The sequence below is a fragment of the Montipora foliosa genome, chromosome 10 (genome assembly GCF_036669935.1).
Source record: "Montipora foliosa isolate CH-2021 chromosome 10, ASM3666993v2, whole genome shotgun sequence".
NCBI lineage: Eukaryota > Metazoa > Cnidaria > Anthozoa > Scleractinia > Acroporidae > Montipora > Montipora foliosa.
Genome location: NC_090878.1, coordinates 27,355,036 through 27,378,296, shown reverse-complemented (window position 1 = coordinate 27,378,296; position 23,261 = coordinate 27,355,036). Strand labels below are relative to the sequence as shown.

The following is a 23,261-nucleotide window of genomic DNA, read 5'->3' as shown; positions in this document are numbered from 1 at the left end:
AGAAATCGTGCTTGTGATTTGATTGGCTCGCAGACAAATCAGTTAAACATTTCAGGAATTTTATAATTGCCTTAGCAAAGTTACCGTCGTAAGTTCAAACGTTGTGGCGATCTTTTGTACGTGTGAAATCGAGCTTTTGCGTATTAACGCAACTGGTCTACGATGATTGAAAACTGAACTATCGACAAGTTCTTGCAAGTAACACCGCGGCTTAAAGGCCACCGGCCGATATCTGGTTTTCTTGGACATTTAGGTAACACTTTTATGTAGCTACGATCGATTAACTCAGTAATCATTTTAAAACTATCTATGTCACTGCAACTGTATCCTAGTCTTAAAGGGAACTTGCACTATTTTTCAAAATTGCCGTTTCAGCTCTGTACAGTGCCGGAAGTTTAGGCTACTAAGCCATGGAGAAAAGGAAGTTTAATTAAAAGCAAACAATGTTTCACAAAACTGTTCGCCATTTCAGAACAATGAAGTTCCTGTGGCAGTACATTGAACTGTCGAACGACCATAAATGCATGTAGTTAGTGGAAAATAGTTATGATTTTCATGAACATGAACATTTAATAAGCTTATGATACAGCGATCAAGTTACATCGGTTTGTTTTGAGAGTAGCGTGAATATTGCGTAGATCTAAGCAAGATGAAGTCATTGTTAACAAAAACGTCTTTCGTACTGTGGCGATGGTTGTCGGCAGAAACTAGCACATTGTCGGTTATTGTATTCCACATTGCAGCTACGTGTACTCACTTTACATGTCCGAATTAACGGAATATTAGGCAAACTGCCATCTTTAATTTCTAGTCGCGATTTATTTTCACTTGGAAAGGTCGCTCCTTGCCACATGCCCTATCGAATCGAATTGGTTTACTTTAAGGATACAAGTCATCAGATCCAAAAGAAAACAAATTACAAGACTACTGGGCAGACTCGAAGCTCGAGTGTCCTGGCGACCAGATTCTTCCGGCGTTGAAACAATCCGTGAGATTTGTCTGGGCCAGAGACAAGGCTTTACTACACACATCTTTCTTGTGTGCTAGTTTGGGCCTGCTGGCGTTGCCTCTAAATTGTGGTGACTAGATTGATGTTCGCTTCTTTTCTATTTAAGTGAGGTTGTAGACATTTGCGTTGTATTGACTCTTGTGTACATTCGCCTAATGCAGACTGGAGTTCGATGAACCGAATACTCACTCATGCAACGCAAAGTAGGTGATGCCTTTGAATTAATCACTGCCTCACTGTTTAACTAGTCAGGCTTTCCTTACTTTTGCAAATTTGCACTGATTATCCTAGTTTATAATTCTTCGCAATACTGATTCCTCAGCTTTAGATTGTTATCTTCATTAGAAATGCACTATAAAGCTGTAGCATTTCAAACTGGTTTGCTTAAAATCATAACCGAAGCTGAGAACCCAGAGATCAAAAGCGTCAAATTCCCTTCAAATGGAGGGTCTAGAGGTTTCTCCTGTTTCTCAGCAGCATAGAAATCTGGACTCTGATTGGAAAGGTTTTGCTTGATGTAAACAAATATTCGTGGGCTACTAGTAAATAATACCGTTTCTTGGTCATCAGCATATGAAAATGACTTGTAGTTCATTTTCAAACTTTGTTTTTCGATTTCAAATGTAAGATTCTATTCAAAAGGAGAACTGGATTTCACAAACAATATAATGCATTCTGAGTCTATCTTGTTTCAGAGGTATTGCCAATGTTCGTCTGGCGAGGGCAGAGAGGCAGAGAAAAAGGAAATGGAAGAGGCATTGGAAGGGGAGGTGTAAGGGAATATGGAGAAAGCCCTGGAGGGGGAGGTGGAAGAAGCAGTGGAAGAGCCGGTGGAAGAGGAGGTAGAAGAGGAGGTAGAACATTGGATCTTGGTCGCGTCGGAACGGGGAGACACCAGCTTGAGGTTAATTTAGGATTCACGGAACTGCAAGCCCTGGAGATCAAAACCCCTGACGAGATCACCCTCCATTTAACAACGAGTCGATGTTTTCCAGCCACGGAGTATTTATTAAAACGGCAGTCAGTAATGAAAGATCACTGGATTATCTTGATCCTGAACATTCTTACGAAAGCCTGCTACTGTGACTGTAGCGAAAACCTGTTAAAGCTACTAAACCTTCTACCGGGGTCGTCTTTTCTTAATTCTCATCTGAGACCATATCTGAACAAGCTACCTGGTAGCGGCTTGTCTCCAGCTGATCTTTCAGTGTTTTTGAGAAATGTAGTGAAAATAATGAATGAACTGCTCCGAAGATTCCCAAGCTGTTATGCTGATCTGCCGGTATCCGACCTGTACTGTGCAACAAGAATGCTGTCGGACACAGGAGAGTTAGCAGATGGTGCCCTCGTGGCGGAGGTGGATGAAATAATGAAATTGAGAATCGAAAAGGCTGAGGAGTTAAAGAGAAAGGAAGAAGAAGAACGGCAAAAAAGAAGGAAGCCTCGCAGAGGTGGTGAAATTGCAATGTTTTTGAACTTTTCCCTTTGTTTGTATTTTTTTGTCTGTCGATAGAATAAATGAACTTTCACTTGCGCGCTGATAAAACATTTTTGCATTTTTAGATGGAGGGAACGATGATGCAGATCCACCCGAAGATTTCCGCATGCTACCTGTTGTCCCAACTCAGAAAGAGATCACGTCAGGAGAACGGCCCTTCCTCAGAAGGAACAAAATTGATGGGAGCTACCATGACGCGGAACATTATTTGGACGTACAATTTCGACTCCTCCGTGAAGACTTCGTGCGGCCCCTTCGTGAAGGAATCGCGCAGTTGTTGGAGCGTATAGGCTCATGTAATATTGGTGCCCATCAGGACATTCGTCTGTACAATAACGTTCGTTTGTTGTATCCTGTATGTACTTCCAACGGTCTCCGTCACCGGATCAAGTTTGACAACTCCAAACTAAGACATGTACGCTGGGAGAACAGCAAACGTCTCATATTTGGTTCGTTGATGTGTTTATCCAAGGACAATTTTGATAGCTGTGTGTTTGCTACTGTGGCCAACCGGGAGCTTTGGAACATAAGACAAGTAAGTCGAATTAACATAATACAGAGAACACATGTCGGGGGTGACTATGACCTCGTCGAGTACTGTATCCCAAGATAAATTGTTTTCACAAAACCTGTGAATAAAATTCTAAGAATCGATTTTGCTCTATTTATATATGGTGTTTGAAGCGGGATCATTGTATCAACATGCTACGGTTTTTAACGTTTCGGGAATGCGCTGAATAGAGATTTGTTGTTGAAAGGTGAGGCTTGATGGATAAAACCAGTGGAAAAAAGAAATAAATGGCAGATAATATAACAAAGAAGCCTAGTCACTAATTGCACCGATCAAGTGCATGAGAATCATTCCTCATCATTAGTACAGGTAATCATACGGTTTCGAGTTCAATTTGGAAATAATTTGCACGAGTGAGTTTTTCAAAAAGCTGTAATTGCTCGAGCCGCTACGGCGAGTGCAATATCAGCCGCTTTTTGAAGAACTCGCAAATGCAAGTTAATTCCAAATTTAATGAGAAAAACCGTATAATCACTTATTAATAATATAAACCTGAAAAAAAATCGCCTGGAGGAAGTGCCGGAAGATCTTTCTTGAAGCCAATTTTTCTCATTCGAGAAAACTTTTTTCAAAGTTTCCGCACAAAATTTTCATTTCCTATTGTCTTTCAGCCAATCATAATCCAGAATTACGATGTGATGTGCCATCAGAGCCGAGTAGTTTTTTTTCATGTATATTATTATTAGGAGGTGAAGTGAGTTCGCGCTAGAAAAAAATAGAATGGCACAGCACAACTGGCCAAGGTAATCATTCACTCCGTAGTGCACTTGTTGGCACCATTTTGAATTTCGAACATGAGATTGAAATCGTCGTGGGACGTTTTCAAACTCTGGATCGAAAGCTTGCATATGCGCAACCACGTCAAGTCAAGTCAAGTTAATATTTATTTATACTCACACAGAAATAATAATTAATACAAATTAGTGCTTAAAATATAAAATCAAGAGATTGCGAAGAAAAAGAAATTTTACAATTGTAGGTTCATTGTGCAGAGTTTGGGACACCTAAATAGTTCATGGAAATAGCCGAGTAGGTGACCCAAAACAAGAAATAAATGAATCGAAGGAGATGCAAAATAGTTGTGTTAGGTAAAAAGTATTACTTTATTAATAAAATAACCGTTAAAGATTACATAATCGTAAAACACTAGGAATCAACGATAGTGTTATAACCATCAATCACAGCATTTTTGAAATATTGACGAAAACTGGAAAACGGCTTGATTTTCTTAACATCAATGGATAAAGAATTCCAAAGTTTTGGACCAGTTTAACTGAGGGAACGAATGCCGTATTGAGTGGTATGAACAGATGGAACAAAGAGATTATCAATCTGTGATTGACGTGCATTATATGAATGAATAGAAGATACCGGGTTAAAAAAATTAAGAAAACTAGAAGTGCTTAGTTTATGGTAACACTGATAACCAAAAGAGAGCATTTCAAGATGTATTATATCAGAGAATTTCAGGAGTATGTGAGGCTTCAATAGTGGCTCAGAATGTGATCTAGGGTCGGAAAAAGTCATTATTCTGACGACTCGTCTTTGCAAAGTAATAATTGGTTTTAAATAGGTTGGGTATGTGAGACCCCAAACTTGAATACCATAAGTAAGGAAGGGGTAAATTAGGGAATAGTAAAGCATAATAAACATATCAACATTAACATTAACAAGGATGGCACAGTCGGTTAGTGCGCGGCCTTGGTGCAAGAGGTCCTGAGTTCGATTCCCGGATCTCGCATCCTTGTTTCGACTCCTTTCCTTTCCGTGTAGCTAAGTAGCTTTAAATACCCGTAAAACGGAGCACTGATGGAGAGGGGGGAGTAAAATGAGCGCACCGTCGACCTCAGGTTTGTCAGTTGAATTACTGTTACGAGTTATCGACGTTAAATAAGGTCTACTTTACTTTACTACTTTACCTTAATTTGGAAAATATGCCTACAGTTTCCGATAGTTTTAAACAAAGTTCAGTAACAGGATTCTTCCAAGTCAAATTTGAGTCAAAAGTAAAACCTAAGTATTTGACTGTGAAGACTTCGTGCATATTTACACCATCAATTATTAAATTTAATGACCTATATGCTTTAGTTTCTTAGAATGAAAAAGAACAAAATTGAACAAAATACGTTTAAGACATGAATTGAACCATGCGGTCTGTCTCTGATAATGAGCTTATCCAGCGAGAAATAAGCAAGTTTACGTTGTGCATCAGCTTGTTTGAGCTGAGGCACTTGTGCCCTTCTTTTCTCCATTGTCTCCTCGGCTAGGTCTTCAAAGATGTTTAGACCTTCGGGTTTGATTCTCCTTGCCTTCCTGAGAATTCCCTCCTTAGCTTTGTAACTAGCAAACTTGCAAACGACTGTTCTCGGTTTTGGAGTTCCATCATGCCTCCTAGCACGACCTGTGCGATGAACATGTTCAATTTCTGGAGCAGATTCAAAATCGAGTTTATCGACGAGGAAATTCTAACTTTAACCCATGGTAATGTCCCTTAACAAGACAGTAGTTGGTTTCTCTGTCTTAAGTGTACAACTTGTGACTATTACTTGAGATCAGGTTTACACGTCTTAAAGAAGTAATCCTCAGCCACGTATATCATGAGTTTTTAATATAGTCATGTCAGTGCTGCAGAACGGCACACTCCCGTAAGCACAATATTCTTTACCCTTTCCTATCTTTTACGTCCTGTAACCTAGGTGTAAAAAACTGTCCATTTCTCCTGTCTAGGGTATAGTGGACATACAGTTCATCCGCTTATATTATCATGCGGAACTTGAAGATGGTGACGTATATCAGATGGTAGAGAGCACTGCTTTCTTTGAAGCTTATCGTCATGTCCTTGATGGACTCAAAGAAATTACTCCTGCGGACCTACCTTTCCAGGTGACCGACCCAACCTTTCTCCCGTTTATAAGTACATATTTCTTCGCTTAAAATGTAGTTATTTGGTTGTTATTTACATCATGTAATCAAGTGAACCAGACGGCCAAAAACAACAGGAATTTTTGCATTTAATTGACTAGTTGGGTAGTTTGGAGGGCTTGCTAAGGTTTAAAAAGCTTTAGTTAACTTTTCCTGCGGTTCTCCGGTATACGTAGCTAGCTATAGGAAACGAAACTGTTGCTCTCTTCAGCCCAATGGTATGTAATTTGTTGTCATGCCAGCCTTTCGACAGAGCATTGATGGACAACAAAAACCTCCATATTAGTGTAGTTCACGTCTAAGCTTACATGTACCATCGTACGCTGTGAATCCCTTCAAATTATTGGAAAGGTATTCTTCTTTTCCCGATCTTTTTGGGATGACATTGTTAACGTACCCTCTAATGTCCTGTTTTTGAAAACAGAATTACATCGTAAATTGCCAGAAAGAAGTTGAACCACCAGCCTACTTGAATGACAGGTTTCAAGGACCATTGACCTTTGATCTTACGCCAATCATGAGGGAGAGAAGGTAGGAATACTATTTGAAGATATCGTAGCCGAAAATCGAAGAAAACGTCGCACGCTCTCCGATTGTTGGCTATTGTTACCTCTACAGGCAATCATTATCCAATTTAAATTGCAAGTGATATGAAGTTGGATGATGTGCCCGCGTTTTTTTAAGTCACGGTAGCCATCCATGAGGACAAGTAAGTACATAAGTGATAAGACTTAATTGCAGTGTGGTTTAACCGAACTAATGATTGTTGCCAATCGTGCGATCCTTGGCTTCAAAATTAGAAAATGAGATTTAAAGGCTGATAATAGTTACTGACTACCTCTTTTGTTGTCTTGTGATTCTAGTCATTTTTCTTGCGAAAATAGCCTGAAGAAGAATAAGAGAAGTTTGCTGCGCCTAACATACCGGTACATACATACAGGGTGGGGTGATCTGGATCAGAATCAGTTATCCATGATTCCTCGAATCACAGCTCTTCAAAGGAAACGGTTCCTTTGATGCACCATAATCCGAGCGATCATGTTTCACTGATCCTGATCCAGATCACCCCAAAGGAACGCACTGACGTATACCTACGTACACGCAGGACGTTATTCAGGGATTAAAACTAAAATAAAAACAAAAAGCACCCTGAAAAGGAGTTTAAGGAGGTGGATCCTATGTAAAAATAAAATAAGAGGTATTAAAAGCTAATACTGAAGATTCCATCACAAATACATGCTAAAGATTTCAAATTTAGATTATAAAATACGTAAAAGCGATTTCAGAGCTTTCTTATAATTAAACAGATTCAGGTTGCCAGCCTCTGGTACATTTGCAGGTAAATCGTTCCACTCGCGACGATTGTCAAGCGAGTTTGAAAGATAAACCTTAACTGGCATTCATTTCGTGAAATAATCTAATTTGATACTGAAGTGTTGCCTTTCTTCAACAGTTCTCGCCAGTCTTTGAGGTCACGACTTTCAGACCTAAACATGAGAGTTAGGTCTCGACAGGGTAAGTGCAAATTAGTTTGATTTGCATAATTATCCCAGTAATAAACAATAAGCGACAGACAAAAATCTTGTTTTCGCCCATCCAAACAGCTAGAAATTATCATGCCATGATTTTATATTACGTAAGGTCACCGGATAACCAAGCACTTGACTACTAATACTATATGCTGTTGTCAGTATAGCGCAGGATCGAGATTTTAGTTTTGACTAAAATAAACATCTATAACCGATGAGTTTTGTTTGAAAACTCTCCAGTCTTATAGCTTACAACTTTCATTTTATATTCCATGAAGCAACTAATGTTCCAGTCCTGAACCTAGCCTCCTGGCCGTCTGCGGAAGATCTGGGTCTCGATGACTCTCAGTTCAAGGCTCTACAAATGGCTCTGACCAAAGAATTTACGGTCATTCAAGGACCACCAGGGACTGGAAAGACGTACATAGGATTGAAGGTAGAATAAAAGCGACTTCAGTTTAGATTGATTTTAAAGTCAATTTAAAAGTTCTACAATATATTGTCAAGGCCAATTGTTGACGTTAAATCTGATTTAGAAAACAGCCCTAAGAAAATACGGGCTGATTTGTTTAAACTCGTGTTTCTATAACTCGGCACAAGCACAGAACTGGTACGAGCTGTTGAAGTAATGATGGTGCGAGCAAAGAGAATTTACATTTTGATATTCAAAGTTAACAAATTGTTTTCCTTTTTTTCGTCGCGGTGTTTTTTGAAAGAAATAGAAAACATGTTCTCCGTATTTCTTTCGAGTTGTAGAAACACTCGTGAAAGTTTGGGAGAACTCGAAAAAACTGTGGAGACACTGGCCTGTGGCTCGTGTTTCCACAGCATTTCTCTTTTTCCCAAACTTCCACTTGTGTTTCTATACCACAATGGAAACACGGTACATGTTTTCTATTTCTTAAATACATTAGTGGAACCTCTCCACAATTGTCACCTTGAGGACAGAGGAGTACTCGTTGTAGAGAGGTGGCCGTTGTGGGGAGGTAGCGGTGTAATATGAAACTTGCATGTTTTCGTGGGTACAACTTTTTATCTTAAAAAAATGATTACTGTACCATGTTAACACGTAACACAATCAAAATATATCCTTAAAATATAACAATCAAACAAAAAAAAAGACCAACAACGAGCGGTATGGATCAATTTACGTCACCTTTTACAATAAAAGATGGGCTTTTGCATCGTTCGTCAATCGTTGATTAACTGGCCGTTGTCGAGAGGTTATGTTTGGACGTGCCTTAGTGGTGGAGAGGTGGCCGTTGTTAAGAGGTTGAAATAAAATTAAATGTATGGAACGTCTGCCGGGACCAACAAAAGTGGTCGTTGTAGTGAGATGGCCGTTAGTGGAGGTTCGAATAAAATATTGTTTCTTTGTTCTCTACCACTAATACAGATTCCTGTTTGATTTGAATGATTTTGTGAAAAGGTCAAATAGGGCTGCACGAGCTAGGAACAAAAGACAAACTTTTTTTCTTGGCAGATTGCCAATGTATTGTTGCATAACAAGGGGAAGTGGGACACTGAGAGGGTCCGACTGTACGGCACAAGGCATCGCCCAATCCTAGTTGTCTGCTACACAAACCACGCACTCGATCAGTTTCTGGAAGGAATCCATCAGTTTCACCCAGATGGGATTGTTCGAGTTGGGGGGAGGAGTCAGAGCGAGACTATGCAGGCATGCAGTCTTTCACAATTGAAGCACGAAATGCACAAGGTGAGGGTACATTGGTAAATTTACTGGAAAGGGGTCGGGGGAACAAAACACGTTAGGTAAACCATGTAGTGCAAATTCCGTTTCAGTAAAGGTTGGAGCAGAGTGGCTCCATATCAAGCTCTGGTGACTCTAGAGCTCTATTCCAGCTCTTAACTCAGGTTTCCTGGCATGACGTAAGTTTTCCCTGGATGAGATACTGGTCTATAGTAAATTTTGTTACATTTCCTAAAGAATTTTTTTGCCATCCCTCTATGTTCCAATTATCCCTCTTTATCTACCTACCTCTATCAAGCTGACAAGGAAGCCTGTTTGTTTCGTTTGTCTATTAGCAGTTCTTAGAAAAAGCTGTTTCGATTTCTCACCGAGAGTTCCTGTATTTTCTAGAGAGAGACAAGGGTAGCAAGAAAATTTCATTTTGGTTATCAAAATAGTCAATAGCATGTAGAGTCCTGTGTATTTCAGCAAACGTTTGAATTTCGGCTTCTCTTTGCTTGACAGGAGAAATCAGTGCCCTTTTACATCAGAAGAGCTTTTTACGAGGCTCATGTGCTAATGGACCGCGCTGTTAAACGCTTAGAAACTGCAACCCAAGGTTTACAGGAATGTCTTGAGAACGTCCTCCATGAAGACGAGTTGCGATATCGCGCCATGAGCATGACAGAGGCTCATTACGAGTCTTTGAGGCAGCCTTTTGTTGAAACTGCAGGGCATAAATTGAGTGCTATGTTGCAGTGGCTGCAGCTGTCTGTGAACTCAGCCATTCAGGCCAGCCAAGGAGGTAATGAATTCAATTGTAGAGAACTTAAGATAAATTTAATTTCTGTTTAGTCTACTCTTTGTCGTTATCAGAACTGAAGTAGTCGGTGAGCAAGGACCTATTTCTTCACCAGAATCCAATTTCCGGGGAATGGCAGGACCGCTATTAGTGATCACTTCATCTATTTTCTTGCTTGTTTGCTCCTCCCTTCTGTGGCCTTTAAATTCTCGTCAACGGCATTGAAAAGAGTCCTGTAAGTCCTCTACCCCAAATTCTTGGGAGGACTAACACAAAATAAGTTTACTTGGCCACTGCTTTGAAGAGAAATAACCTTTTATTATCGGCGATAGGGGAGAGTTCGGTATAAGGTCTACCTTAATTAAACATACTGCTCCTAGCAGTTTTTTCACTGATTATCTGAGTCGTCGAAACTATACAGGGGACTCGGAATTTCCCACAGCAAATACAGAGACATATATTTTACACAAAGCCTCAGGAATTATAAAATTTATTTAATAACATGTGTTCTTTTAATGTCTTTCTCCATTTTTTTTTTCTTTTTGGGAATGTGTAGAGATATTATTCTTACTCTTCTTTGAGAAAAAAGCAAAAGAGAAATTCCTTCTGTTATTTCGTCTTCTATCAAGAGGGGCCTGAAATGTTAACGGAAGCGGAAGTAGAAGAAGCAGAGCCACTAGAAGCAGAGAATGAAGATAATGATGATAACCCGCATGTGCTGTACGAAGCAAATGTTATGCAGGATCAGAGAACACTGGACGATGATGACATTAGAGTGTTCAGTTCGAAGTCAGTGGGAAAAAGCATGGAACAACTAAAAGTTGTGAATCCTTTTGTTTTTATTGGGGAAGGCGACGACGAATGGCAAATACAAAGGGCTCATCGACTAAAGCGGAAATTAAAGAGGATCGTGAATGAAGAACTGAGCAAAAAAGATTTCATGTCAGATGAAGAAGCAAAAATGGTAAGCAGCATTATGATTATGGAATATAAACGATAACAAGGAGTAGCATTTACTAGCTTACTGGTGCATGTTTATTAAAGTCTAACTGCAATGGAATAACACTTGTTTTATTCGTTTTTATCATTTTCACTACAGGTGACAAATGTTTGGAATTTGAAACTGAGTGACCGTTGGAGTTTGTACCGACGATGGGCGATGGACGTGCGCAAGCGTTACCGCTTCACGATCTCGTACCTCCACTATGAATTTGAATGGGGTGTCCAGCGACTTAAGGAAGCAAAAACCATGCAGGACTTGGACATTCTCGAGCGCGCCGATGTCATTGGCATGACTACAACGGGTTAGCTAAGCTCTGTTGATACATGGATCAGGAAGCCCAGAGGTTTTTCACGTATATTGTATAATTTGCAACAATGCTTGGTTATAAAATTAGTTCAGATGATAGTCCGCGGGGTGAAAATCAAAGGGTGAACTTGATTTGTTTGATACAGAACCGAATTCTTCTGTTAAGTATATTATACGTTGTACACGGTTATCGGACCTGCACATTGTCACGTTGTATAATACACAGCAATTTTCATCTTTGATCGATCACTAAACTTGTCTAAATGGCCATTTGAACAACTTAAGGAAAAAGAAAAATTTTGTGAAATTCATTAGTAAACTTTTCACAAATTATACAAAAATTTGGTTTATCAAGGGAGTTGATAATGTAAATTGACCACCGTACAGAGATTCTAAAAGCTGACGTTTCGAGCGTTAGCCCTTCGTCAGAGCGATTCGCTCTGACGAAGGGCTAACGCTCGAAACGTCAGCTTTTAGAATCTCTGTACGGTGGTCAATTTACATTATCAACTCCGTTGATAAACCAAATTTTTGTATACTACTTCCCCACCGACGCAGCACCACAGTTTCTTTAGAAACTACCCCTTCATTTTTTCACAAATTAATCGCGGATGCATATACGCTTTTTCTCCGTAATTTACGTGAAATATTTTTTATCAAATTTTAGGGGCTGCCAAGTATCGCAAACTTTTGCAAAGTTTGAAACCGCGAATAACGATTGTTGAAGAAGCCGCTGAGGTACTGGAGTCACACATTGTTACATCATTAACTCCCGGATGTCAGCACGTCATTCTGATTGGTGATCATCAGCAACTCCGCCCCAATCCCACAGTCTACGAACTAGCAGTACATTACAAACTGGACGTGTCGCTATTTGAGAGAATGGTGAAAAATGGGATGCCATTTACAAGACTGCGTTTGCAGCATCGCATGCGACCTGAAATCTCCAAAATGCTGGAGCACATTTACGACAATCCGAAGTTGGAAAATCATGAATCGGTGATGAAGTTTGGCAATATTAAGGGTGTGGCTTGTAACGCATTCTTTGTGGACCACGAGGAAAGTGAGGTGGGTAGCAATACATGTATTTTATAGCGTGCATAAAGAAACTATCCGGCCTGTCGCTGGATTGAGATCATCGTGCACATCGATTGCTTCAAACTCAAGGAAAACTTAAACAGGAATCGGGAATGCTGCTTTATATTCGACTTTCTTGGAATACAAGGAAGGGTTACGTTTTCACAAACGTTGGCCGTGTAGCACTTTATATTTCAACAGACTTAGCTGATTAGAGTGTAATGAGAAGTGCTGGTTTTGTACCCCATATGAACCATGTGAGCGTTTGCCCTACTAATGGAAATGGGCCCACACAAGGACAGAGAAAAACTCTGACCAGGGTGGGAACTGAACCCACAATTTTCTGGTTAGATAACCGCTGCTCTACCGACTGAGGTACAAGGTCAGTCGGGAGCAAGCCGTGGGAACTGACGATGTTAAAGTCACGGCAATGAACATGTACAAGAGCAGCGGTTATCTAACCCGAAAGTTGTGGGTTCAATTTCCACCCTGGTCAGAGTTTTTCTCTGTCCTTGTGCGGTCCCTTTTCCATTAGTAGGCTAAGTTAAGCGCTCACATGGTTCATATGAGATACGAAGCGAACACTTCTCATTACACTCTAATCAGTTAAGCTTCTTTGGATACTGCTGGAACCTTGTTAATAGGACTAATAGAGGGAAATGGTTACATCTCGTAGGTGTTAACTGGAAAAAAAAGTGTTCGGGCTTAACTCCGGTAGCTCTTTTTCTTGTTCTTCCCTCTTTCGTTTCTCCTCTTGTTGTTGTGACACACATTTGTACTATTCTACATTACAGGATTTTACCGTGGAAGGAATGAGCAGGTCAAATAAACATGAAGCTAAATTCATGGCAGCTCTTTGTCGCTACTTCATCCTTCAGGGTTATGAAAGAGAGCAAATCACAATCTTAACAGCTTACGTTGGCCAGTTAACACAGCTCAAAAAGGAACTTGTACCTAAAGATTTCTTCAGCGGAGTTCGAGTCTGCGCGGTAGACAATTTTCAAGGAGAGGAAAATGACATCATTCTTTTGTCACTTGTTCGAAGCAACGAAGAGGGCAAAATCGGTTTCCTGCAGATAGAAAACCGGGTTTGCGTTGCGTTGTCCCGCGCCAAGAAAGGGTTTTTCTGCATCGGTAACATCAGCCTTTTGGAAACTAAGAGCACCTTGTGGAGGGAGATCATCAAGGACATGCGCGAGCGTGGGAATGTGGCAAAAGCAATGATGCTGATGTGCCAAAACCACCCAAAAAACGTGATCCACGCCTCATGTGCTGAGGACTTTAAAAAGGCACCAAATGGAGGCTGCACCATACCATGTGCTACGCGACTCGAGTGCGGTCACGTGTGTGACATGATGTGCCACCCAGTAGATCCAGAGCACTTAGATTACGAATGCCAGAGGCCCTGTGTAAAAACCTGGCCATGTGGACATGAAAATGCGACAAAATGTTACGTTGATCCACTGCGCACTCCATGTAAGGTACCTTGCGCTGTGACCTTGAATTGTGAACATCCTTGTGCTGGTAAGTCTGAGGGGAATAAATATGGAGCCTTTAATTGTTTATAGAATATTGGGGGATACTAGTTGGTTTCGATGGGTAGTCCCCGTGATGTATAAAGGAAAAAAATCCTGAAAACTGTGGTCAGTCACCTTTTAAAATTGACAAGATTGCACATGTATTAGTCTTAGCAATGTTTTTATCTTATATGAATGTTCAATATTGAAGGAAGACAGTATTCGCAAATACGCATTTACTTTTTTTTGTTCAATTACACTAGGTGACTGCAGTCGTTGTTTCCGTGGTCGAGTCCATGTGCCATGCAAAGCTAAGTGCGACCGCCCACTGTTCTGTAAGCACAAGTGTGGAAAGAAATGTGGTGACCCTTGTGATCTCTGTATTGAGAAATGCACCTGGGAGTGCCTACATCATAAATGCACCAAATTGTGCGGAGAGCTTTGCGATCGTCCACGATGCAACGAGCCGTGCACAAAGTTACTTCCGTGCCAGCACCCGTGTATCGGTCTCTGTGGGGAAATATGCCCAAAGAAGTGCCGGGAGTGTCACAAAGACGAGGTGAAGGAGATATATTTCGGAACCGAAGATGACCCAGACGCAAGATTCGTGGAGCTGGCAGACTGCGGTCACGTGTTTGAAGTTCAAATGATGGATCAGTGGATGGACCAAGCGGAAACAACGCCTGATGAGAAGCCAATTGATGTTCAACTCAAGCTCTGCCCAAAATGCAGGGTTCCCATCCGCACCAGTTTAAGGTACGGGAACATCATTAAGAAGATCCTGGCAGACTTCGAACGAATAAATCAAAAGATTGAGCTAGATAAAGGATCGGGAGAGCGTGACCTAGAAGTAGCCAGGCTCAAATTGAGGGCGCAGGAGATTAATCAATTTCCCAAATACATGCTGAATCGTAAGAATCTCACTGATGATCAAATCAACGTGATTGACAACCAAATCAGCTTTTTGTCTTTCCTTCAGACACTCAAAGTTAATATAGGCCATTTTGAAGAATTGCCCCAGGAAACGAAGAACGACCTTGAGAGTAAAGTGGAACAACTGCAAAAACGGGTGATGGAGTTTCGTGTTCGATTCAGCGACCAGGAACGGGAAGAACTCACTCAGGAAATGTACAGAACACAGCTTCTAATCGACTTCAGAATGCTGAAGATGCAGCTTGACATCCAGGATATTCAGCTTGGAGTAACTGACACTGCGGAGGTTTTCTTTGTTAAAGAAGAATTGGATTCGGGGAAGGTTATCGGTAAGAAAGCAAATAAAGTGAGTAAAAATTAGGGTTATGAGCTGTTGTGTCTAATTATCCAATGAAACTATTCCCACCAGCTCGATTAATTCGTTACTTTTCAGTTACCTTGCTAATTGACGGCATTTCGCAGGTTACATTTCAATGTTTAAACCTCATCCCCCGCCGAGGAGCCTTTTCCCAGCTTAACAATTAAACCTGCGACTTCAAGCAAGCTATCTCGAAATAATTACTCACTGGCGATAAGGTCTGGATAGTAGCAGGCATATCATTATTTTTAAAAACAACACAACACTTTTTAAAATTAAAAACATGTTTCGACAGAAATTTCTGTCATCTTCAGTTTAAATTACAAAGTACAGAGTTGAATATATAAGGTGAACCAAAATGCTAATTAACTATAAGAACAAAAGGAAACATGACAATTTAAAAAAATACAAAGAAAGCTTTAAATTAACATGATAAAGTTCATGATTAAGTGTAGGTTTCTCCCATTGAATATGAATGGATTCTTTTCTCTTAAGTTGGAAGGTGGTAGAAGCGTGATCTAGGATGATGAAACAGTCATTAGAGCACAAAGTGCGGCAATGCTCAGAATTCTGAAAATGTTCAAAACGTGCGAGGTCCTATCACTGAAAGTGTGCTCACGTACGCGCGTGGAAAAATGCCGGGTAGTCTCGCCGACATAGCAGACACTACAGCCCGCACACAAATATTTGTATACCACACCCGCAGGGAGCCCACCAGGGACAGGATCCTTCACACTGAACATGTTGCCGATTTTAAAGGATGAGAAATCTGACTTAATATCAATATTATTACAACAACGTTTAGCAAAATGGCGAACCTTTTTCTGCGTGATAAGAAAAAAAAAGGACCAATGTAAGGTAATTAAAGTAAAAGGTAGGTGTAGTGTCAGAGACGGAAGCCGGGGGATTACAGCCATGGCGAGTAAGTGCGAGATAGCGACAGAAACCCATAAGGGTTGAAACGTGTAACGCGCGTTCACAGCTTCCGAATATTCAGTGCTAAGTACCATATTTGGAAACCCCTTGCTCCAGTTAATTTCGCGAGAGAACATTGGTGGTATTGCGTCACGGTGTTCTTGCGAACTGATTGGTTGAATGTTTCTCTCTTGCTGTTCCAAATATGGTACTTAGCAAACTGAATATTCAGAAGCTTGTTTCCCAGCACACAAGGGGCCGTTACACGTTTCAACCCTTATGGGTTTCTGATAGCGATTAATAATGTTTTCAACCAGATGGACTGGAAAAAGATTCTTCTGAAGGATTTTGGTAAGTTTCGTGATGTCCTCGTGAAAACCCAACCAAGTGTTGTTGATCTTGTAGGCTCTGTCAACAAGCGTGCGAATGAGACCCAGTTTCTACGAACGCGGTGTAAAACTAAAGTAATTAGTCAAAAGGCCCGTGAAAGTTTTCTTACGGTAAACACTAGTGACAGTAAAATGAGTGTCATCGTTGATCAAAACATCTAAGAAAGGTATATTATGATCTATTTCATTTTCCATAGTAAATCTGATGTTAGGGTGCCTAGAGTTAATGTAGTTGAAAAATAACAGCGCTTGATGCTCCGAATGAAATAAACAAAATGTATCATCAACATAACGTCGGTGAAACAATATCTCGGAGTCCTGGAAATTTTCCAACCATAATTTTTCACGATGACCCATAAATAAGTTAGGAAGAACAGGAGCGAGAGGGGAGCCCATAGCTGCACCCTCTATCTGGTCGTAGAAAGAACCCTTAAATAAAAAATGGGTCTGAGCGGTGGCTACGGAAAAAAGGCTCTTAAGTTCGGTGTTGCTTAACTTAATATCAGGATTGCCATCACAAATGTACTTGACCGCCAGGTCAATACATTCTTCAAGAGGTATGTTGGTAAAAAGACTCACTATGTCAAAAGAAACCGTAAAATTACCAAGCATAGTTAAACCTTCAATATCCTGGACAAAGGTAAAAGTGTCAGAGGCGCAATGTTCAGTTGGAATATGCGGTGCTAGCAAATTACACAGATATTTGGCCAGGTTGTAGGTGCATGTTCCAAAAGATGACACCATGGGGCGAAATGGCTGGATGGAGTTGCGTCCACGTTCCTTGTGCATCTTTGGTAAGCCATAAATTCTTGCTGGCTGTGAACCTCTGGGATAAATGCTGTTATACACATCACTATCAAGGTGACCGTCTTTCTTTAATTTGCGGAGAAGTCGTTGTAACCTGTCTTCTCTCAAGAGGTGGGATCTTCCTTGATGGGTCGAAATTTGGAAGTGTCACTGATGATGTTCAGGATGCCTTGGTCGTAATCAGCACAATCTAAAACAACTACCCCAATACCTTTATCCGGCTTTAGGATGACAATATTTTTATCACTCCTGAGTTCCTTCAAAACTCGGTGCTTCTTGAGATCGGCGGTAGTTGGTCTGTATGAGGAAACATAAGAATGTACAAGATGAGAAAGGTCTGAAACAAGTTTTCCTGCTTGTTTGGTGTCCTTTAGATTCTTAGCCATAGTGTGATTGATGAGTTCAAAGCAGGTGAAGACATCGGACGGATGGAGTGCGTTAGTCCAAATTTGAAAATGTCCAGTTGTTCCAACGTGAGGTTGTGAGAAGAAATGTTAGTGATGGCCTCATCAGATGTAAAGGGAAGAGCAGTGTTTCAAGTGAGGTTTTTTAATTTCTTTTGGTGTGTCTTGATGATCTGAGAAGCTACATTAGCCACATTGTGACGCAGTGTGTGATTATGGATGTAGAAGTCAACACCGGTTAGAATCTCTTCGACGCACGCTGTTAAACGGTCCTTGCCATGGATTAGTTTCCGATGTTCTTTCGTACGTTTGGCGAGGGCGCTTCGTAGGAGTTGCTTACGAATGGCTTTCATGTCATGTTGAGTTGTGTTGGGTAAATTGAAGCAAAGAAACTTGGGGCAAACGTTGAATGATTGACAGTTGCGAACGAAATATAAATCCAACTCAGCTTTGCGGGATTTGATCTACTTTTTGTAGATCGGCAATGTCGATTTGTTCATACTTATGTTCTACAGCGTGGATGATATTGCCAAAAGGTCACATTCTTGTGTTTCCTCATACAGACCAACTACCGCCGATCTCAAGAAGCACCGAGTTTTGAAGGAACTGAGGAGTAATCTAGATATTGTCATCCTAAAGCCGGATAAAGGTAATGGGATTGTTGTTTTAGATTGTGCTGATTACGACCAAGGCATCCTGAACATCATCAGTGACACTTCCAAATTTCGACCCATCAAGGAAGATCCCACCTCTTGAGAGAAGGCAGGTTACAACGACTTCTCCGCAAATTAAAGAAAGACGGTCACCGTGACAGTGATGTGTACAACAGCATTTATCCCAGAGGTTCACAGCCAGCAAGAATTTATGGCTTACCAAAGATGCACAAGGAACGTGGACACAACTCCATCCAGCCATTCCGCCCATTGTGTCATCTATTGGAACATTCATCTACAACCTGGCAAAATATCTGTGTAATTTGCTAACACCGCATATTCCAACTGAACTATGCATGGCAAATTTATGGTTTCTTTTGACACAGTGAGTATTTTTACCAACATACCTCTTGAAGAATGTATTGACCTGGCGGTCAAGTACATTTGTGATGGTAATCCTGATATTAAGTTAAGCAACGCCGAACTTAAGAGCCTTTTTTCCGTAGCCACCGCTCAGACCCATTTTTTATTTAAGGGTTCTTTCTACGACCAGATAGATGGTGCAGCTATGGGCCCCCCGCCCCCCCCCCCCTCCCTCGCTCCTGTTCTTTCTAATTTATTTATGGGTCATCATGAAAAATTATGGTTGGAAAATTTCCAGGACTCCGAGATATTGTTTTACCGACTTTATGTTGATGATACATTTTGTTTATTTCATTCGGAGCATCAAGCGCTGTTATTTTTCAACTACATTAACTCTAGGCACCCTAACATCAGATTTACTATGGAAAATGAAATAGATCATAAGATACCTTTCTTAGATGTTTTGATCAACGATGACACTCATTTTACTGTCACTAGTGTTTACCGTAAGAAAACTTTCACGGGCCTTTTGACTAATTACTTTAGTTTTACACCGCGTTCGTAGAAACTGGGTCTCATTCGCACGCTTGTTGACAGAGCCTACAAGATCAACAACACTTGGTTGGGTTTTCACGAGGACATCACGAGACTTACCAAAATCCTTCAGAATAATCTTTTTACAGTCCATCTAGTTGAAAACATTATTAATCGCTATCTCGCACTTACTCGCCATGGCTGTAATCCCCCTGCCTTCCATCTCTGACACTACACGTACCTTTACTTTAATTACCTTACATTGGTCCTTTTTCTCTTATCACGCAGAGGAAGGTTTGCCATTTTGCCAAACGTTATTGTCATAATATTGATATTAAGTTAGTTTCTCATCCTTTAAAATCGGCAAAATGTTTAGTGTGAAGGATCCTGTCCCTGGTGGGCTCCGTGCGGATGTGGTATACAAGTTTCTGTGTGCGGGCTGTAGTGCCTGCTATGCCGGCGAAGCCTATTTCCCTTTCGTAAACGGTCGTTGCTATTTCTCAGAACGGCCGTTGCCATTTGAAACGGTCGATGCCATTGTTTAGCTCTGAATTACACTCATTAGGTCTAAGAACTCAAAAGTTTGCGGTTACTTGGAGTTGTGTCTCGCTGGTCATATGAGTTAGGGTTAGGGGTTTAGGGTTTAGGGTGAGGGCTAAGAACGAGTTCGAGTTTTGAAATTTTCGGACTCCTTTTTTCCTCCAGTTTTTCTTTATAAATGTTTTTTTTCCTTTTTGGTCTTAATTTGTGTTAATATTTTTTCATAGTTTGTTTCTTTTAATTTTCTTTGAAGTGAAGTGTGTAGTCGACCGTTATAAATGGCATCGACCGTTATAAATGGCATCGACCGTTTCAAATGGCAACGACCGCTCTGAGAAATGGCAACGACCGTTTCAAATGGCAACGACCGTTTACGAAAGGGAAATTTGTGTCGGCGAAACTACCCGGCATTTTTCCACGCGCGTACGTGAGCACACTTTCAGTGATAGGACCTCGCACGTTTTTAAACATTTACAGAATTCTGAGCATTGCCGCACTTTGTGCTCTAATGACTGTTTCAGCATCCTAGATCACGCTTCTACCACCTTTCAACTTAAGATAAAAGAAGCCATTCATATTTAATGGGAGAAACCTACACTTAATCATCAACTTTATCATGTTAATTTAAAGATTTCTTTGTAATTTTTTAAATTGTCATGTTTCCTTTTGTTCTTGTAGTTAATTAGCATTTTGGTTCACACTATATATTCAACTCTGTACTTTGTAATTTAAACTGAAGATGACAGAAATTTCTGTCGAAACATGTTTTTAAATTTACAAAGTGTTGTTTTGTCACTACCGATAACTGCAATACATTTTAATTGCTGATACTTTGCAATATTTTTAGACAGAAAACACCAAGAACAATACAGGGCTCATATTGAAAGAATTAGACGGGAACAACGCCTTCCCGAACTTAACAAGCTGACTGTAAAAAGGGACGAGAACGATTTGATCGCGAAGTCCATGGGGTTTACACAGGGACACTGATTCAAGCGTCCAAACGGTAAGTGACGTAAAGATCAAGTTTTCCTAAAAGCCTTTAAAAGATTTGATATAAATCCTCTTTTGCTTTTGAAGTACCGGTCAGTAATTTCAAGCTAAAGCCCGTTTGCCGAACTCGTCGGACACACAGGAGAGTCAGAAATCAAAAAAAAGATATCGTATTAACCTGTGGGCTTTACTCTAAGTTTGGGATCTTCGTTTTATGCCTAAGCGAGGTCAGAAGGGCTCAGGTCATAAATCAGAGGCAAAAAGGTCGATCCGTAACTTACAGTTTGGACCACAATCTCGGTTTGCAAGAGGTATCAATCTTTTTTTAATTTGTACTCATAGTTACATTAAACGTAGGTGGTGCTATATTTCAATCGACGGATAAGGTCTTAGTAGCTTTCACTCGCTTTCCAGTTATGCCCCTTTTCTCTCTGCCCCGATCTTTTCCCTTACTTTTAGTTTCATCGCAAGTTCAACTGTTCGTTTTTGTTTCCTATCCATAAAGGTCATATCTACAGCTTTACAGATAGGGATAGAGCGATAGAAGAAAGCAAATGTCCGGAATGTGGCTTGCGAATTGGTGGCCATAATCATCAGTCATGAGCAATAAGCCAGCCACTTGGATAACGTCCTATTCGGTGACTTCTTCTTGGCCAACAAACACAACAGTTTGTTATCACCCAGGAGACTTTCTGTGACTTTCTGTAACTAAGGTACTAGCAATCAGCTTAGGGATGATGACTGATCTCACAATTAATCACTAAGCAAAAAATACCCGAAGGTCTGGTGAGGAACTTTTCCTTTCGCTTAACTTTGATTAAACGAACAAGAGTCTTATCAATTCATTTTTTCGTTGCCTTTTGCAATTTTGCCGTGTTAAAATCGAAGCCGGGTCTTGACTAGATAATGTTCTAAAATAGTTCATCGGAAAAACGTGTCAGTTATTCGTTTCATTTGTGATTTTATCCTTTGAACATAGCGAATAAAATAGATAGAGATTAAGGTTGAATTTAAGGTTTTCTTTTGAAGCATATTGGTAAGGAGATTAGTTGGCAAAGAAGGGCTTAATCTTGGAAGCTAAGAAGCGCTTTCGACTAAGGTTATTTTCAACATAATACTGGATTCCGATTAAGGTAATTCCTTACATTCTCGTCACCAGAGCCTTGGATTGACCCAAGGCTCTGGGGAACTCTGTGAGGAGAACATGCGCCGTAGGGTTGTTATAGCCAAAAACTGGCTATTGGAACCTTACAGCGCCTGCTCACTCCTCGTTCTAACATGAATGCACCAATTAGAAAAGCTTTTGATTGTTCTTCACGAAAACCAATGAGAAGACACTTTGTTTCAGGGTTCCCCAGAGCTCTTCTCTCGCTCAGTCAAGAGAAGAGCTCTGGGGTCGAGATTGAATTCCTTAGTATTGCATTGCGCATCCCTACTGCGCACGATCGCGTCATTAGCGCGCGCACAAGAGCACGTGCGCATACAAAACGTAAGAGATTTCGCTCAAACTAAACCCGATAGCGTAATAAATGCTCCTTTTCTCTCAAACGAGCACGATGACCCCCGATTTTTTTTCAGGTGTTTGCTAAGAACAGTCTAATAAAGAACATATTTGAAGAAGAAACAAAGTTTGATAGTAGAACATGAATTTTTTTTTTGGAAAACAGTTCCGTACTGGGTGTATTTTACCCAAGGCGAGGACTTCAAGCTAACTACGGAACTGTCCCAAAAAGTGCACTATTCCCACAAGCATGGAATCAAAGTCGGCATAAATGAACCATTACTGCTTATGTAAATAAAAGAAGCTTTATTTTCAAAACAAAATTTTGTGTCTTTGAAGTAACCAAGACTTAATTCTGTATGAAGGTGACTCGAATTTTTAACACTAAAACAGTAAAAATACCCCATTTTAAGAGCCTTTTGAGGCGTTATTGCATTTTTTTAATGTACATATAATGAATGTTAATTATGCCAAGTTTCCAAAAAAGTTTGATAATAGAACAATTTCAAGGGAATTACCTTAAACAGTTGACGTTTACTGTCAAATTGCCTGAATAAGTTTTTTAACTGGAGCTCCTTCGCTTTACTGGGTGCAACGAGAATTGTCCGTTTCTCATCTTTTTTTTTTTTTTTTTGATCGAAAAGTGGTGTAATGCTCCTTAAAAGAACTTCCAAAACAAGACTGTTGAATGTCTGTTTTTACTTTAATTCTTTTTTTCTGTACCCCTAAGAGCTTCAGAGCTAGTAACTCAAACACTACCCCATTACGTGGATGATTTTACATTTTACACCGTTACAGTGTATACTGCATAAATTGACTGGAAACATATTCAACTCCTTTGTCTTGGCTTAACATTCGGCCAACGTCAACTTATATCTACATGACAGCGACCAACTCGAAAGCTCATTGGCTACTTTGGCCACTGTACACAACTAAATATTGTTTCT

At 40.3% G+C, this 23,261-nt stretch overlaps 1 protein-coding gene across 1 annotated transcript; it reads left to right on the top strand.

The window, feature by feature from the left end:
* The first annotated feature begins 111 nt into the window (after positions 1-111).
* LOC137973993 (NFX1-type zinc finger-containing protein 1-like) lies at positions 112-22,838 on the top strand. Its single transcript, XM_068820908.1, has 16 exons — positions 112-253; positions 1,705-2,460; positions 2,573-3,042; positions 5,806-5,961; positions 6,425-6,531; positions 7,454-7,515; positions 7,808-7,965; positions 9,013-9,246; positions 9,745-10,024; positions 10,651-10,985; positions 11,121-11,325; positions 11,998-12,398; positions 13,202-13,931; positions 14,188-15,186; positions 20,668-20,826; positions 21,319-22,838. Exons 2-15 carry the CDS (start codon positions 1,716-1,718, stop codon positions 20,808-20,810), a joined length of 5,025 nt encoding a protein of 1,674 aa, XP_068677009.1. The 5' UTR covers positions 112-253; positions 1,705-1,715; the 3' UTR covers positions 20,811-20,826; positions 21,319-22,838.
* Positions 22,839-23,261: the final 423 nt, after the last annotated feature.